At 43.2% G+C, this 18,278-nt stretch overlaps 1 protein-coding gene across 1 annotated transcript in view; it reads right to left on the bottom strand.

The window, feature by feature from the left end:
• Positions 1 to 17,618: 17,618 nt before the first annotated feature.
• Positions 17,619 to 18,278, bottom strand: part of DDX1 (DEAD-box helicase 1) — a 38,201-nt gene continuing 37,541 nt past the window's right edge. The window contains exon 26 of the mRNA XM_003272762.4: positions 17,619 to 17,954. Within this exon, the coding sequence (XP_003272810.1) occupies positions 17,824 to 17,954 (131 nt within the window). The 3' untranslated portion in view covers positions 17,619 to 17,823. The remainder of the gene's footprint in view (positions 17,955 to 18,278) is intronic.

Genomic DNA, 18,278 nt, shown 5'->3' with positions numbered 1-18,278 from the left:
AAAGTGAGGCACTGGTCAAGGTAGGTTTTCCATTCTCTAGGCTCTAAACCCTATTTCTTTTTCTTCCTTCCTTTCCTTCCCTTCCTTCCCTTCCTTCTCCTTCCCTTTCCTTCCCGTTCCTTCCCTTTCCTTTTCCTCCCTTCCTTCCCTCCTTCCCTTCCTTCCCTCCTTCCCTTCCTTCCTTCCTTCCTTCCCTCCTTCCTTCCTTCCTTCCTTCCGTCCTTCCTCCTTCTAGCTTTCTCTCTTTCTCTTTCTTTCCTGTTGCCCAGGCTAGAGTGCAGTGGCGTGATCTCAGGTCACTGCAACTTCCGCCTCCCAGGTTCAAGTGATCCTCCTGCCTCAGGCTCCCAAGTAGCTGGGACCACAGGCGTACACCACCACGCCTGGGTAATTTTTTTTTTTTTTTTTTTGTAGAGACAGAGTCTTGTCACGTTGCCCACGCTGGTCTCAAACTCCTAAGCTCAAGCAATCCTTCCGTCTCAGCCTCCCAAAGTGCTGAGATTACAGGTGTGAACCACTGCGTTCGACATTAAAGCCCATTTCAATGGCTCCAGGTCTCCATGATGTTAAAGTCATACCTGTCTGTTCCCAGAGATGGAGTCACCTTCCCCGTCACCTTCCCCGCAGCAGCATCCAGCTTGTCCTGGATGGCGCAGGGCTCGTCTTTCTTCACTTCCCACCAGCACTAGCCCCCAGGATGGCTCCCGGCGCTGAGGGCGCGGTTGCTCCTGGGTGTCATATTTGCCACCTAGAGGGCATTTTCAGGTCAGAAGGGCTGCCTTAAAATTCCAAGTCCCAGAAGAAGCCAGGGTGCTGGTCTAGCTAACCACCACCTGGCAAGGGGCCTAGCACACAGGGGTTTTTCAGCAACAGTTTTATTGAGATATAATTTATATACCATACAGTTCACCATTTCAAGTGTACAACTCAACAGTTTTTAGTGAATTCACAGATACCGTATCTGACCTAAAAATGCCCACTAAGTGGCAAATACGACACCCAGGAGCTATCACACCCTCAGCGTGAGAGCCGTCCCGGGGCTAGTGCTGGTGGGAAGTGAAGAAAGACCAGCCCTGCCCATCCGGGACAAGCTGGATGCTGCTGCGGGGAAGGCGACTCTATGTCTAGGATGGGCTGGGAATGACTTTGACACCATAGAGACCCAGAGCCACTGTCACCACCATCAATACTGGAACATTTTCATCACAATGGTTCTTTTTGTTTTTTGTTTTTAAACTTTCATTTCATTCTTAGAACTTCTTTTTTAAAAACCACTGTAGCCGCCAGGCGCGGTGGCTCACTCCTGTAATCCCAGCACTTTGGGAGGCCAAGGCGGGTGGATCATCTGAGGTCAGGAGTTCGAGACCAGCCTGGCCAACGTGGTGAAACCCCTTCTCTACTAAAGATACAAAAGATTATCTGGGTGTCGTGGTGCATGCCTGTAGTCCCAGCTACTCGGGAGACAGAGGCAGGAGAATCACTTGAATCCGGGAGGGAGAGGTTGCAGTGAGCCGAGATCACGCCACTGCACTCCAGCCTGGGTGACAGAGTGAGACTCCATCTCAAAATAAATAAATAAAATAAAATAAAATAAAACCATTGTAGCCATTTTTAAGTACAATTCCGTGGCATTAAATACATTCACAGTGTTGTGCAACCATCACCACTGTCCATCTCCAGAACTTTTTTATCTTCCCACGCAGAAACTCTGTACTCATTAAGCATTAAGCCCCCTTCCCCGCTGCCCCCAGCCCCTGAAACTTCTATTCTACTTTCTAAGTTTGACCACAGTACCTCCTGTAACCAGAATCTGCAATGTGTGTCCTTTTGTGTCTATCTTATCTCACTTGGCACAATGTCCTCAAGGTTCACCTATGTTGTAGCCTGCATCAGAATTTCAATCCTGTTTAAGGCTGAATATGATTCCACTGCATCAATACACCACATTTTGTTTATCCATTCACCCATTAATGGACCTTTGGGTTGTTTCCACCTTGTGGCTATTGTGAATAAAGTCATGAACATCAGTGGACATGTATCTGTTTGAGTCTCTGCTTTCAATTCATTCAGTTAGAGATCCAGAAATGGAATTGCTGAACACACACTAGAGTTTTAAAAAATATTTACTGGCCGGGCACGGTGGCTCACACCTGTAATCCCAGCACTTTGGGATTAGGCAGATGAGGCCGAGGCAGGCAGATCACTTGGGCTCAGCAGTTCGAGACCAGCCTGGCCAATATGGTGAAACCCCTTCTCTACTAAAAATACAAATGTTAGCCCAGCGTGGTGGCATGGGCCTGTAGTCCCAGCTACTCAGGAGGCTGAGGCAGGAGAATCGCTTGAACCCAGGAGGCGGAGGTTGCAGTGAGCCGAGATGGCAGCACTGCACTCCAGCCTGGATGACAGAGTGAGACTCTGTCTCAAAAAAAAAAAAAAAAAAAAAAAAAAATTCTGAATGCCTGAGTGAATGGCAGTTGAGTGGGGGCCAGATCAGAGTCTCAAATGCCACATTTGAGCTGGGACTCTGGCAGTCGTGTGAGCATGGGAGGGCCACTTGTCTCATGCTGTCTTATAAATAAAGTCCAGTGACAACCACGTGAAGGCCAGAGCCCAGGACATGGAAATATGCAAAGGGAGTTTCCAGTTCCCCTTGTTGACAACTCCTCATCGGCAGCCACCGTGACCCTGCTGAGCAGCACACGCAAAATTCACCTCAGAAAGGAGGTGAAGTGACGTTGCTGACAGTTCCAAGAGCGTCAAGCAATGGCCATTGTTCTTGAAAAGAAGGGCAAATTTCACTTTTCCTGTTTCTCTTGTCACATTATGGAATTCAAACAACCTTGTGGTTTTCAACCCCACACTCTGCACTAGAGTTTCCAGCACAGATTGAGGATAGAGTCATTTATTCATTCAAAAATGATGTATCAAGTGTCTTTTTTTTCTTTTTTGAGACAGGGTCTCACTCCATCACCCAGGCTGAAGGGCAGTGGCCTGATCACAGCTCACTTCAGCCTTGACTTCCCAGGCTCAGGTGATTCTCCCACCTCAGCCCCGCTAGGACTACAGGTGTGGGCAACCACGCTCCCACCCCCAGCTAATTTTTTGTAGAGATGGGTTTTTGCCATGTTGCCCAGGCTGGTTGTCTGCCTTCCTTGGCCTCCCAAAATGCTAGGATAATAGGCATGAACCACTGCATCTGGCCCTCAAGTGTCTATATCACACCAGGAGTTGGCTGACCATGGCTGTCCTGGCAAATAACTCAGTTAAATCCAGGCAGGTCAGCCCCTACCACCAAGCCATGGGACTGCCTGGGATCCAATAGTGTGATGCTGGGAGGTAGCAGTGAGTAGTAAGAGCATAAGCTTTGCAGTCAAAGAAACCAGGGATCCAGTAACCACTTGCCACTCAGCGCTGTGGATGCTGGTTATCTAACCTCTTTGAACCTTATTGTCTTCATCTGTAAATGTCCACACCAATACCTTTTATACCGACCAATATCTAGTAGCAGTGGATATGTGTTGTTTGGCCACCCAGTCTCCACACCCCTTTCCTCTAACCACAGCTCTCCAAATCCCTTTCAGGGACCATCTTCCAGCCTCATCCTTTTAGTTTCCAGTGGGGCTTCCAGCTCTACAGATGGAGCATCTGGCCTAGGTCTGGCCAATCACACACCAAATTCCCCCAGCCAGAGTGATTGGTCATGACTGGACATATGATCCAACTCTTCAAACTGTCATAGTATATCCTGGGTCTTCTATGACAGCAGCTCTCAGTTTTTGCTGGACTGAAAAGCTCTGAGCCTGAGACTTAGAATGAAGCCAACACAGAGAACAGCGGACTAGGGAATCCAGAAGGCAGTGAAACCAAGCTCCACTGTCACCATGTGACACCCTGGATTAGGGCCATCGGAGGCCTGAGTCTGGGCTTCTCCATTATGTGAACAAATACATTCCCTTTTTTTGCCTAAGACAGAGTTGAAGTTTCTGTCATTTGTAATCAGAAGGTCCCTAAACTGATGCAAATCAAAGTCTCTCATTTTCTCTTCATACCATCTTAGTGAAGCAGGAATTGCTCAGAGGGCCTTTCTGAGAATTTTTTTGTCATGGTGCATGCTAGCAAAGTGGATTAGTTGACACACACCTGCTTAATTATGCCAGCATTCCTATCTCTAGATACTAACTCCTGCTCATCCTTCAAGGCTCACCATTGTCACCTCTACCTAGAAGCCTTCCCTGAACCCCCAGGCTGGGCCAGGAGCTCTGGGTCCTCCGTGCTCGCTCCATCACTGCACTTGTGACTCTTACTTGCACCCTCTCTCCCATCTACTCCCATACACTAGGGGGAAAGGGGCCTGGTATTCATTTCTTCATTTATGTGTGCATGGCACCCAGTCCAGTGCTTTACAAGCAGATTCCATGAAGAGTAACTGACTAATGAATGAATAAATTTAGTGAGAAAAATGCACATGCCTGGACATGAGATTCACATGACCCCATCATCATGTATTTACACAATGTGTATGCTGCAGAGACCTTTAGTTGCCTCCTCAACATCCAACTTTGCATTCTGGCTTAGACACAGAACTCCAATCTTCCCAGACTTAAAAAAAAAAAACACCCTACATATTGTAGCCTCTCTTGAGGAGATGTGGCCCCAAGTTCCAGCTAATGAGCTGTATATAGAAGTTGTTTCATCCAACTTCTGGGAAGACACTTTAAAAGGGAGACAACCAGAAAGGGAGCTCCTTTTTGGCTTTCTCTTTTTTTCTCTTTTCTGCTGTCCTTAATGCAGATGTGTTGGCTTGTGCTCCAGCGGCAAGTGAGATCATGCGGCATCTCTGAGGAAGGACGTCATGAGCTAAGCATGGAAAAGCGGAAAGCCAGAAGGAGCTGGGATCTCTGATGATGAAGGGCTGACGTTACTAGCTCCTAGCTCCAGACTGCCTGCCTCTACACCTTCTTTCTCTTCTTCTTTTTTTTTTGTTTATACCCTATCTGAAAACTCCCAAATACACCTTTTTTATATCAAAAAGAAAATCCTTTGCATTTGAGCCACCATATTTTGAGTGCATTGCTGTATGTAATTGAACCTAATCCTAACTGCTGTGTCACTAAATGCTATATTAATATTCACTGATAATATTTCTCTATTTTATTCTAATCATAAAATGAAATTTTTAAACCCAACCTTTGGAACAGTGCATGTGTCAGATATTGTGGCGGCATACAGCCGGAGACACAGATATAGGGAAGGAGACATTTTACAACTGGTTAAAATACAAGTACCAGTTCATCACTTTCTATGGGAAAAAAATATTATTTTACTCATTTTTTGATATGAAAATTAGAGGTTGTTCATGTTAAAGTAGAATTCAAGCTTGTATTTCTTTATTTTTAATTCCAGCTCCACCCCATCATACTGCCTTAACAGCAGCGGGGAGGGCTGTGGGTGATCAGGGATTCCTCCCTGTCTTCCTGCCACAGAGCCTGAGTAGATCAAAAGGCCAAGAGCATGAGGAGACTTTGCTCCTTCAGAATAGCTCCTTGGCCCCCTGAAATGAATGACCAGCTTTAACAGACTTTTCCCCCCCAGCTCACATTCCCCATGGTTGGTGAGGCAGAAAATTCACAAGAACAAAGCTCTTGCCCTAGAAAGATCTTCTTTTCAATTTAGGGTCAATTCCACTTTGGGGACTTCCAGAAGAGTCACCTTTAAATTAAGAAAAGAGAAAAAGAAGCTGTTGCCTACAAGCCAGGGAAAACCACACACGAATGTGAACAGCACCCGCATTCCACCCAGCAGCACGGATTTTTTGTGGGAAACTTATACAGAGCCCCGTAAGCCTCCAAGGAGGTGGGAGGCCGGGGGGCAGAAAGACGTTGGAGTCCAAAAAACTGGATTCATTTTTCTACCAGCTGTGAGTAGGGCAACTTCTAAGGGCCTCATCTTGTCCTTCTGAAAAATGGGCAAGCAGCCTGCACCCTGCCTTCCTCACGGGGCCATTGTGAGGCCAAGAAGAGATGGCGTTTGGTGAAGGTTCTCTGTCCTCCCCTGCCCCCCAGGACAGCTGGCCATGTCACTCCAGCCTGAACATGTGGTAGCATCCTGCTCTAGAATCCACCTGGGCTCACCTTCTCCCAGCCTTTCAGGACATATCGACATGTACTTGGGTTAATGAAAGTCAACATTCTTTACATTTCACCCCTTGAGAAATATCAGGAAGCTAGGCTCCATGTGGTCTGGCTCAGCTGGGAAGCCATCACTGAACCCTTGTTCTATCAGTCTGTGGACGAGATTCAGTGTCTTGAGCTCTGCGGGATCAGCTGTCCCTCTGAGCGGAGCCAGCCCTCCCATGAGTGGTGTTCAGCCTCCGGGGCCCAGGACCGGGAACAAGGGCAGACCAGCCTGCGCTCTGCATGCAGGGGCCAGGTCAAGGTGATGAGTTTCTCTCTCCAGTCACAAACTCCATCACCCCTGGCTCCAGGGTAATAAACTCAATCTCAGGGCTTGAGCTATAACACGGTTCATTTCTGGGCCAATTCTCTGAAGCTGAAGGGTTTATTTTTAAGGACAAGCAGTTTGCTGTTTTCAGCTTTTCTCATCAGAAATAGTGCAATTCAGCTTGATCTGCATTGGAAGCATAATTTATCATCTCACACAGATGGTTGCTAAGGGTGGGGAGGAGGTTTACTTTTCATTTTACTTCAGCAAATATTTCCTGAGCCCCTACGTGTGCCAGGCACACAGCAAAGCACTGGGGATGCACAGATGAGTAAGACAAGCTCCTGATCCTTGAGACACTCCTAGTCCAGGTGGGAGACAAAGCTACAACCCCAGATTTGACATTAGACAGTCCTGCTTTGGAATCTTGGCTCTGCCATTTGCTATTGGAGTCACCTTGGGAAAATTACCTCACCTCTTTCTAGCTAAAGGTTTGTCAGCTTTGTTGATCTTCTCAACATACCAACCTTTGGTTCTGTTGATTTTCTCAACTGTTTTTCTATTCTCTATTCATTAATGTTTGCTCTAATCTTTATTATTTCCTTCCTTCTGCTTACTTTGGGTTTAGTTTGTTCTTTTTTCTTTCCCCCAGTGCTTTAAGGCAGAAGGTTAGGTTATTGATTTGGGATCTTTCTTCCTTTGTAATATAGTCATGCATAGCTATACATTTCCCTCTAAGCACTGCTTTACCTACTCCCATAAGATTTCCTATGTTGTGTTTTCCTTTTCATTTATCTCAAAGTATTTCCTAATTTCCCTTGTGATTTCTTCTTTGACTTATTGGTTGTTGAGTAGTATGCTGTTGGTTTTCACATATTTGTAAATTTCCCAAAGTCCTTTCTCTTATTGACTTCTACACATAGGGTCTATCCTGGAGAATGTTCCATGTACACTTGGGAAGGATGTGTATTCTGCTGCTCTTGGGTGGTATGTTCTACAGATGTCTTTTAGGTCTAGTGAGTCCATAGTGTTGGTCACATCTTCTGTTTTCTTATTGATCTTCCGTTTGGTTGTTCTATCCATTATTGAAAGCAGTGTATTGAAGTCTCCGAGTATTATTGTTCAATTGTTACCTCACCTCTTTGAATCTGTTTCCTTCAAGTAAAATAAATATTCCTGACTTGCAGAGGAGATGGAGTGCAAAGCCCTGAGGCACAGCCTGCCTGCCACCTGTGGATGTTGCTGCTGTGTCTCAGAATGAATTGACAGAATGTAGGACAGCAGTGGTGAGGAGATTTCCTTCTAAAGTAACCAGGTTGTCCTGGGTTAAGCCAGTACTGCTTCAGCCTGAAAAACACAAACCCTGTTTAAAGAGAAAGACAAGGCTTAGAACCTGTCTACTTCTGTGGCCTAATTTTTAGGATGTGCAGATCTCCTGCCCAAAAAAGAAAAATTAACTAGCTAACAAATTGTTACTTCTCACCCTAATTATGCTAGCTGGTGTCTAAAATCCCTTCACAAAAGTTTCTTGTGATAATTTACCTGTCCATCCATCTAAACTTCCTTCCAACTCAACAAACATTTACCAAATCACCTTTTCTCAGCCAGATCTGCCCCAGGTATTGAGGATACTGAAATCAGACCTGTCCTAAACACCCTACTCTATCCAGAAAGAGACACTGAGGGAAATTTTATTATGTATTTGTTATTATTTAAGCAGTTAAATAAGATATCGAAGATAAACGCTCTAATAAAAGAAGGAACAAAAGGTTTTGAGGATACAGAAGAGGGAAGTGACCTGCCTTGTAGGAGCAAGACGGGGGGTAAACATGGCTTCCCCAAAAAATGTTAACCGAAAAGAAGCCGCCAACAGTGGCTTGAGTTCCACAACCCTCTCTGCCCCTACTGATCTCCTCAGGTGGGAGGGGGCCCTGGGGAGGAAAAGGAGGAAAACAAGAGGATGTTACACAAAGTGAGTCATCCAGCCTCAAATAACCAAGAGCTGCAAAGGCAGAAAGTTCTTGACTTGGAAGTTTGCCAACTCCAATGCTGCAAAAATAACCGTGATGAATTCACATATTTCTGTGCAAGTGTCGGTCCACCATAACACTGAATACTCAGCCATAGCAAACTGGAGCTTTGGGCCCATATGCTCAAAATCAGGCTCAGGCTTTGGTCAAGGTTTTCTTGAAGAAGCCAAAACCTGTATTTTCCCATTGAAAATCATCCTGGTCTTCTATCCTGTCCTGGATAGGACCATGGAATAATGATTCCTGCTCAGGGTTAAAAGTCAGGTGTTTTCTGTTTTGGGTCTCAGTATCCACAGAGGAACTTTCATTTCTTCCAGGTTAAGTTGATAAACCCTCCCATTTTACGAAAAACTAATCATAATATTTGTTGTATACCCACTGTGAACACTGTAGGGAGAGAGAAAGAAGGCCATTCAGAAACCCTTCACCAAAGCAGAATTTAACCCACCTGGAAACACAGAGTGGGAAAAAAAGTCATACAGCAGTTTTTAAAAATTAAGAGCTGCAGGCTGGGCACAGTGCCTCATACCTGTAATCCCAACACTTTGAGAGGCCAAGGCGGGAGAATTGCTTGAGCCCCCAGGAATCTGAGACCAGCCTAGGCAACAGAGAGAGACCCTGTCTCTACCAAAAATTTTAAAAATTAGTCTGGGTGTGGTGGCGTACACCTGTAGTCCTAGCTACTTGGGAGGCTGAGGTGGGAGGGTCACTTGAGCCCAGGAAGTCCAGGCTGCAATGAGCCACGATCGCACCACTGCACTCCGGTCTGAGCAACAGAAACGCCATCTCAAAAAAAAAGAAAAAGGAAAAAAATTAAAAGCTGCATCATAAAGTATAAGGACAAGACAAAGGGTGATGTACAAGAAGGCTTTCCTGGACAGAGAGCAACAGAGCAGAAACACACAGGCTCTGGGGCCTAAAAAACTCAACCTAGGGCCAGGCGTGGTGGCTCACACCTGTAATCCCAGCACTTTGGGAAGCTGAGGAGGATGGATCGCCTGAGGTCAGGAGTTCGAGACCAGCCTGGCCAACATAGTGAAACCCCATCTCCACTAAAAATACAAAAAATTAGCTGGGCGTGGTGGCACATGACTGTAATCCCAGCTACTCGGGAGGCTGAGGCAGGAGAATAGCTTGAACTCGGGAGACAGAGGCTGCAGTGAGGCGAGATCATGCCATTGCACTTTAGCCTGGACAACAAGAGCAAAACTCCATCTCAAAAAAAAAAAAAAAAAAAAAAAAACACCTCAACCTGGGATTCTTAGACTTAACTACTCTGGGCCTTGGATTCCTTATGTGCAAAAAATGATAGCATTGGCTCTTACATGAGGCAAAATACAACATAGCTGGCTCATGGCTGGTATTCAAAAGCATGATGTTCTCATGCCACCACAAGGGAGGTGGCAGTGACTCAGGTCCCTAAGGATGGGTGGAATTTTGACAGGCAAGAGAGGGCAGGAAGGTCTTTGAGCAGCAGCAGGACTGAGCAGGGAGTAGTGGACAAGTGCCTGGATTCCAATTCTGGCTCCACTGCTTCCTAGTCACATGATCTTCAGCAAATCACTAATTTCTTGGTGCATCAGTTTCCTTATCTATGAAAATGGGAACACCAGTAAAATTTGTTTTCTGGGGTTGGTGTGAGGATTGAGTTAGGATGGGCAAACACTTAGAACAGTACCTGATATAGTGAAGGGTCATGAATTTTATCCATTGTTATATATGGAGGGGAGTAAGGAGTCCAGATTTGATATGAATTGAGGAATATGGGAAATAGGAATAGGAAGGCTGGGACTAGATTTTAGAGGGCCCTAACAGCCCAAATTAGTCTGGACTTAAACACAATCAAGGCCCATCACAGGCTCTTGAATGGGGGTTGACATGGATTAATAACAAATCTTAAATGGTAGAGGCCAAATGGGCTCCTGTCATAGGTATAAATTATACCAGAAGAGGCTGCTCTTAAACAGTGACTCAAGTCTTCTCCTGCTCCCACCCAAGAAGCTATTCTTTGGAGAAAAGCAGAAGGCAGGACAGATCACGTCTGGCTGTTTTTCCACTTAGTATCTCGTAATCCAAAATCCAAAATCTCCGTTTGGCTAGCAGGGAGATTGTGGAAGACTATCACTTGGGGTGTCCAATCAATCACTTATGCTTTTCAAATAAATAGCCATGAGCTACTATTTGAAGTGATGAGGTTCATTATTTGGTCTGTCTAAGCCCACACATCCTGCCCTCACCCCCACCCAAACCCACCCCCAAGCAGGCAAAGTCAGTTGAAGACCATTCCACAAATCTCCAACATGCTCTTGAAGGGCAATGCCATAATGCCTAGGATCCACTGTGTAAGTGGCAGAAAGACTAGCAGGCAGCAGTGACTTGTTGACATGATACTCCACCTGATTTCATTCCATCTGGGCTTTCAGAGACAGGCAGAATCAAAGGAAATGACTGAGAAAAAGCATTCCGAGTTCTGGAGATGTTAATGAGCATAGCAATTAGCATAAAGGCAATTTTGACATGTGTGGAAGTTCTTTGTACACAGAAGTCCCCAGTGCTGAGCCCAGGAGCAAGCTGGTGTGGTGGATGTGCAAGTGCTTTGTGACAGGAGAACACAATGGAGCACAAACTGCACGGGGCCAACTCACAGAAAAACAAAACCCTCATGCTCATTTCTTGGCCTTCAGGATCCAGAAAAAAAGACCACAGCCTCTGTCAAATGTAATGGGAAATAATTCCTTTGAATCTATGATTTGCTCAGATGAAAAAAAAAAAAAAAGGAGTCGGGTAATCCTTAAGTGACCCCAAGTGGTAAAAATACACCAGCACAGTGTTCTTTGTGGGTATTCCTGTGACACTGGCGCCACCTGGTGCACTCAACTGGGAAATAATGAATCACAACCCCATGAAGGCTGGCGTTGAGGGGCCCCATGCATTTGCATTATTTTGTAAGTAAGTATTCTCTTGGTGCTGGGTTAACAACAGTGGGAAAATGAATAGTAATTTATGGGCAGAAGCATACGATAGAGTTTATTACAACCAATAGAATTAACATCAATATTTTAAGTGAACAGAATTTCATGATATGGGTATAAGCAAGTCAATGTCTCCAAATTGCTAGCCTTTAAGAACCAAACAAAATACCTCAAGCTTTCAGCCTGTGTGTCTGTAAGTTAGCCAGTTCTCTCCCCAATACATCTAAGGATTCTTGAGAATGCTTACAAAGCCTGGTTGCCACTAAGCCTGATTGTCATTCTTCTGAGCTTTAGACTACTACTCCAGAGAAGTTGCTTGTCCCCTCTCACCATTAGGGACCAATTTCCCACAGAACAGGATCCTAACCAGTTCCCACACCCTGTTCCTAGCATTACTTTGTCTAAACACAGAAAGAGCTTTCCCTTTCATACCCAAGTCATACTGACAGACCTACTTGCCGACCTAGGTAGCAAACATCTGAAGGTATTAAGAGAATCACAATGTAGAAAAGGAAAATCAAAACTCATTATCAAACAACATCGCTCCAATATTCAACTGACCCAGTCCCTACCGGCCTCTCTCTCTTGACTCCTGTTCTGATCAGGATTTCTATCTCAGAGTGTCTTCCCCAAGACTCTAATCCACCACAAAAAACTGGAAGCCCTTCACCCCAATTATTGCCCTGCAGAGAAACATCCTCTGGCTGCCTCTTCAAAGCCCCACTTTGGCAGCAGCAAATGTTTATCCTTAGAATGGGATTCAGTTCAAGGAAACACAAAACTAGCAACCAACCAGAGTCTTTTCTGGTGAACAGAATGAGTTACCCAGCTGGAGAACAAGATGTGAGGTAAAATATTGGGTTAAACCAGTGATTTTTAGAGTATCAACTGGTCCTGTCTAAAGCAATGGCAATGTTTTAAATAAAAACAAAGTAGCAACATCTAAAACAGAGACAAGGCCAAATGGGTTTTGAAAAATTGAAGCATCCTTAAAAAGACTTGCCTCAATCCCCAAAGTGACTATTTTGAAGGGAATTAAACTCACTTGGCTACAGGTGAGTAGCCTCTGAGTTGACTACAGGTGGTGAATAATCTTACCAGTTTCTTGAAAAATGACATATGTTACAATTTCTATCAGTGTTTCTCTACGATAATCCCCACTACATAATATTTCAACAAGGGCTCCAGCTTGAGTCTAACTATATGTAACCTTAAGATACATTGGCTTGGGCGGCTGCAGAGGACACAAGGATTTGCAATAGGACCAAGAAACATCTAGGGTCAGACTCAGTTTAAGGCAGCTGCTCCTAAGCCTGGCAGGACATTAACATCACTGAGGCCACCTAGGCCCCACTCCAGAGCAATTAAATCACAATTTCTGGAGGTGAAGTGCAGACACTGGTATTTTCTTTTAAAGTACCCTAGGGGACCTTAATGTGCAGCTGGGGTTGAAAACCACTAAGCTAAGGAAACAGAACTCGAGGTGGACATCTTGGGTCCAAAGGCAGTGGACCAGGATACATGATTCTAACACAGCAAGCATCTGTCTTTCAGATGTCATTTTAGATCTTATCCAAATCCTCAAGTAAAATATTGCAGTGAGAATAAAAGCTCTAAGAGTCATTTCTCTATAACAGTGTGTCTTGAATTGTGGTTCAAGGTCCATCTGCATGAACACAATTATTTGAGGAATTTGTTAAAATGCAGATTCCTGGTTCCCACCTTATACCTAATGATCTCTGCATGCGATTTAGCTCTAGAAGTCAGTAACTATTGTTGGGATCAAATCCAGGCCTACCTGAGGATTTGTCTTTCAAATTCCCCTCAATACTTTTGACCAGAAAGAGTGGAATCTATCAGAAAAAAGTAGACATTTAAACAAGTTTAAATGAAAGGTAATGATTTAAAGCAGTAGTAGAATGGAAAACAACTGCAAAAATTCCCTCTCCACTCCTCCCTCCAAAGGAATCCTCTATCAATTACTTTGGAGTAGCAAAATAGTATCCCTCCCTTTCCTTCCTGTTCCACTACATTTTTTCCCTTCTGACACATATTCCTTTTTCCTCCCAAATAAGGTCACTTAGAAAAAATGCCTGGTAGGACTTTAGAAACTGTCAACATCTATAGAGAAATGAAAAAATTACTGCAAGAGAACCTATCAGGGATCTCATTTTATATTTATCTATACTTTTTTGATATTTTACAAATCTTATTCAAATTGAAATAAAGTGTGTCGTTCCCTTTTAAGTCAGAACGAGGAGAGGAATGTGATTAAATAGCTTTACCCATTTGGAATTGGTCAGGAACCAACATTTTTTTTTTTAATCTGGGCAGTTCCCAGTCATTGCCACATGCACTTCTACCTTTAAAGACAAAAATTAGGAAATAAAAAAAAAAAAAGCCTGCACCTTATTTAAAACAAGTCTAGGTCCCTGTTTATCTGATGATGGTGGGACCAGGAGTGGGAGCCCATGGGAGGCAAGAAGTTGCATGTAAGATGTGAGACTACCTCTACTCACCAGCACTAATTCACACACCATGTGAAGAGACATCAGGAAAGCAAACTTTCAGCGCAACAAGCTATATTTCGAGACTTCTTCCTATATTGTTAGTGTTAACGTCAACCAGCTCAACCCTTTCAGAAAGCAATCTGATGACTCTGAAAAATGTTCATAACATTCAGACTCTTTAATCAATAATTCAATTTCTAGGAATCTAGTTTAAAATAATTCAAAAGACAGAAGATGTTCACTGCAGCATTTTGTGTAACACAAAAAATGTAACTACTATAAATACCGTACACATGCCTCCTCATCTACTAGACATTTTGCTGAATGCTTAACATGATCCTGAATGATGTGAATTTTCACCGTTTTCATAAAGAAATCAAAGCTTAACGAACCTTGCCTTCTGTCGTATTTATAGTATGAGTTAGAGCCAGATTCAAATCCAAGACTAATATCATAAAGTTCACATCCTTTCCAACTCCCCTCAATGCACCTGAGCAGTAAGAGTGCAATGGTTACACAAACAATAGTACATTCAATGTATTATGTAGCCAGTACAGTATTTATAAGAAAAATGCTTATGTTAAATAAAAATACAGAATCATATATAGACCAAAACATTTACAGAAAAAAGAAATGAACCAAAATGTTAGCGATGACTTTCTCTGGAAGTGGGACTATAAATAAAAAGTAAGGAGGAGTGGGGATTACTGTAGTCTGAAATTTCCATGTATCTAACAGGAAAAGATATGTTAAGAATGAGGTATAAATTAGCCACATGTGGTGGTGCATGCCTGTAGTCACAGCTACTCAGGAGGCTGAGGTGGGAGGATAGCTTGAGGCCAGGAGGCAGAAATTGCGGTGAGCCGAGACCGTGCCACTGCATTCTAGTCTGGGCAACAGACAACAGAACAACAACAACAACAAAAATAAAATAAAATAAAAAAAAGAGGTTACAGAAATGTTTTAGCAATCTCATAACTAAGATCACTAGTTAGAATCCTTCAGAATCAATTCTCTTAAGGCAAACATCCTGAGGCAATGAAAGCATTTGGTTCCTTTATTTGGTTTTCTATGCTCTCTTAAATGAAATATAACTTCTTGCGCTTAAATGAGTCTGCCCTAGCAAGGGACTCAAATTAGCAATACAGTAAAGACATAAACCTGAGTTAGAGCAGAACACCTAAGTTTATTAAGATATGAAACAGCCTTTCCCCTAAACCACTTCAGTCACTATGAAAGTCAAGTTCTAGCAATCAAAGCTTGAAGGTAGCTTTGAAGAGAATGAACAGTGAAAGACTAGATTGTGAGTAAGAAGGAATGCACCGAGGCTCCTAAGATCTCAGGCCATGTCTATCATGTGTTGAACTTGGGGCAAGTCTTGACATTTCTGTTTACAGAGGTTCTAAGACTGACATATAACTACAGACACCAGATCTGTGAGTACACTTAAAAATTCCTGCACTAAAGAATGGACAAGTGGAAGCTCTGAATCACAAATACTATCATATGAAGGTTAATATTTAGCATTTTCTGGACTTTGAAGGGCCTCTAGTGTTTTATATATTAGTTGGGGTACAGGCTAAAGTTCTGTAACAAAGAGCCCTAAACATGAGCAGCTCAGATAACATCAAGTTATTTTAACAGGCAGTTCGGAGAGGGTGGGCAGCTCTCTTTCCCAAGGCCACCAGGTTCCTCTGTCTTGTTCTGCCACTCCCCAAGTATTACACTTTTCTAATGGTGGCAACAGGCTCACTAATATCACATCCAAGTTCTAGCCTGAGAGAAGAGGGACAGGGCGAGCAGGACAAGGCCTAGAAGTTGTACACATCACTTTGACTCGTACCCCGTTGACCAGAACCTGGGAAAGGCAATCCCGAAGGAGGCAGGCAATTAGCATCTCTCAGGCCCAGTGACCACATCTTAACCCGACTTTTAAGTTACTTGCATTCTTGGCATTAATACGACGGCCTGAAGGAAACAGCATCTGGAAGCAAGACTGAGAATAAAGGGAAGAGTTAATGGTGATATGAGTAGGAAAAAAGAGCAAGTCAGGTCTCCAAGCAACTCCTCTGCTGGTCTGGTTACATGTGGCTTCTTCCTTTGAAACCTCTTGTTCCTGGGTAATTCCAGTTGGACAGTAAGTAATTAAAGAGGAAAAACAACATCTCCACCGTTGCTAAGCTGTATCCAGGATTCCTCTCTGCCCTCGCAATTTGGACCTGAGAGTCATCCTCCAAAGGTAGCCAGCCCAAAGAGTAAAACCTGAAACTGAAGAAACCCGACTTCTATTTCCAGTTCTACCCACCAGGCCATGTGAATATGCATTCCTCTAAACTCAGCTTTCTCTCTCATAAAACAAGGGCATGAACAAGGTGATTAGAAAGTTCCCCTCCATTCTAATATTTAAATGTCTGAAATTCAGTCTTGTCTTTGCTGTCACATCAATTAAAAGTTCATTTCTAAACGAGTGATTAATGTGCGTGAAGACTGCACAGAGCTGTCATCACATAGCTTTGAGTCTGGTTATAGTAGTTCTAGGACATCTCCAAAGCAAGTGGTCTAGAGATAAGTGAAAGAATGGTATCCTCATAATCATTTCACAGAAACTCTAAACTCAAATATACAAGATAATGGTTTTCTCACTACAGCTTTTATCTGTTTATATATAGTTTCACTCAAGGTTTTTCAATGCTAAAAGGTTTGAAAACCATCATATAAGAAATTATAACACTCTGTGCTCTTAAGGAAACTCTCGGAAAAGAATAATTTCCCCCAAAAAACCTTATAGACTAAGAGTCAAAAGGGACAAAGCAACAATTCAATTATATGTATTTACATTTTCCCCTTTCCTTCTGATATTTTAGGCAAGAGCCAGTGTTTAAGAAAATATATTCCAGGGCCAGGCATGGTGGCTGACGCCTATAATCCCTGCACTTTCAGCGGCCAAGGTGAGTAGATCACTTGAGCTCAGGAGTTTGAGACCACCCTGGGCAACATGGTGAAACCCTGTCTCTACAAAAGAAATACAAAAAAATTAGCCAGGCATGGTGGCGTGTGCCCGTAGTCCCAGCTACCTGGGGGGCTGAGGTGAGAGGATTGAGGCGAGAGGATTGCTTGAGCCTAGGAGGTTGAGGTTGCAGTGAGCTGTGTTCATGCCACTGGACTCCAGGCTGGTGACAAAGCAAGACCCTGTCTCAAAAACAAAAACAAACAAACAAACAAAAAAAACCCTGAGCTTAAGTTTGATTTTAAGACCTGTAGGGACAGCAGATTAGTTCTACTTTAATGGGTATGCATCATCTGGAAAGAAAGGTTCATAAAAAGAAGATACATCTTCACTGTCACCATCACATCAGTCATCAATCCTTAGATACAGACGCTTTACTGAGTCCCTCCAAACTTCCATGCTTCCAAACTAACCAAGCAGTTCTTCCACGTTGGGATCATCCAATTTTCCTTCATGTTCCAACTCTCCTCTAGCTTCAATATACACACAGACAACCTTAACCATCTGAAAACCTACTTTTAGAATATTCCCAAGTGGTTCCATGTAAGTCCTCTGCCAGATTCACATACCCATAAATTCTACTTCATAAGCCCATACTGTTCTTAAAAAAGAAATAGAAAAAAATATATCAATATAACTTTAAAATAAGACACAAACCTTCATGAAAATATAGTCATCAAATTTATTTTCATTGGGATGCCATTTTTTGAAGAATTCCTAAGACTAATGTTTCTTGACATGCAAGAGTTAGCATTAATAGCTTACGTTACTATAAATACTGCTGCTTGGAAGCAGTACAACTGTTTTAGAGTTTTAAGACTACAGACTTTCATTACTCAAATCTTATTCAGTAAATGTAAAAATCAGAAGGTTCTGAACAGCTGGTTAGGAAGGTAGCCAAGATGCAGGAAAGATGTCTGCGCCTCCTTTTCAAGGGCAGCCAACTCTTGAACAGTAGGTGCCAAAATATCCACATGGCCTTTATAGCTTCCACCTGCATCACACACAAATAATAAAGTAATGTAAATGACACGCTTGAAATAACTTGTCAGCAATACTTTGGCTCAATTATATCACTTTAAACATTGCTTGTAGCAATAAAATGTACTACTGGGCAAGTTATCTCCAGAATTTTGACTTTAAAAAATTGTTAAATCAATTATTTCAATATAAATAAATAATTAGGCCTCACTAACAGCTGTCTCAATACCCCCACCCACCCTTGGCTTGGAAACAATTAGGCCTGAGTCTTACAACTTTTCAAGAACAAGCTAACAAAAGGGCATCCCAGGCAGAGGAAATAATATGCTGAATTACC

This window comes from Nomascus leucogenys, chromosome 19 (assembly GCF_006542625.1).
Source record: "Nomascus leucogenys isolate Asia chromosome 19, Asia_NLE_v1, whole genome shotgun sequence".
NCBI lineage: Eukaryota > Metazoa > Chordata > Mammalia > Primates > Hylobatidae > Nomascus > Nomascus leucogenys.
Note: the sequence above shows the minus strand (reverse complement) of the source record. Positions and strands in the feature narration are given on the sequence as shown.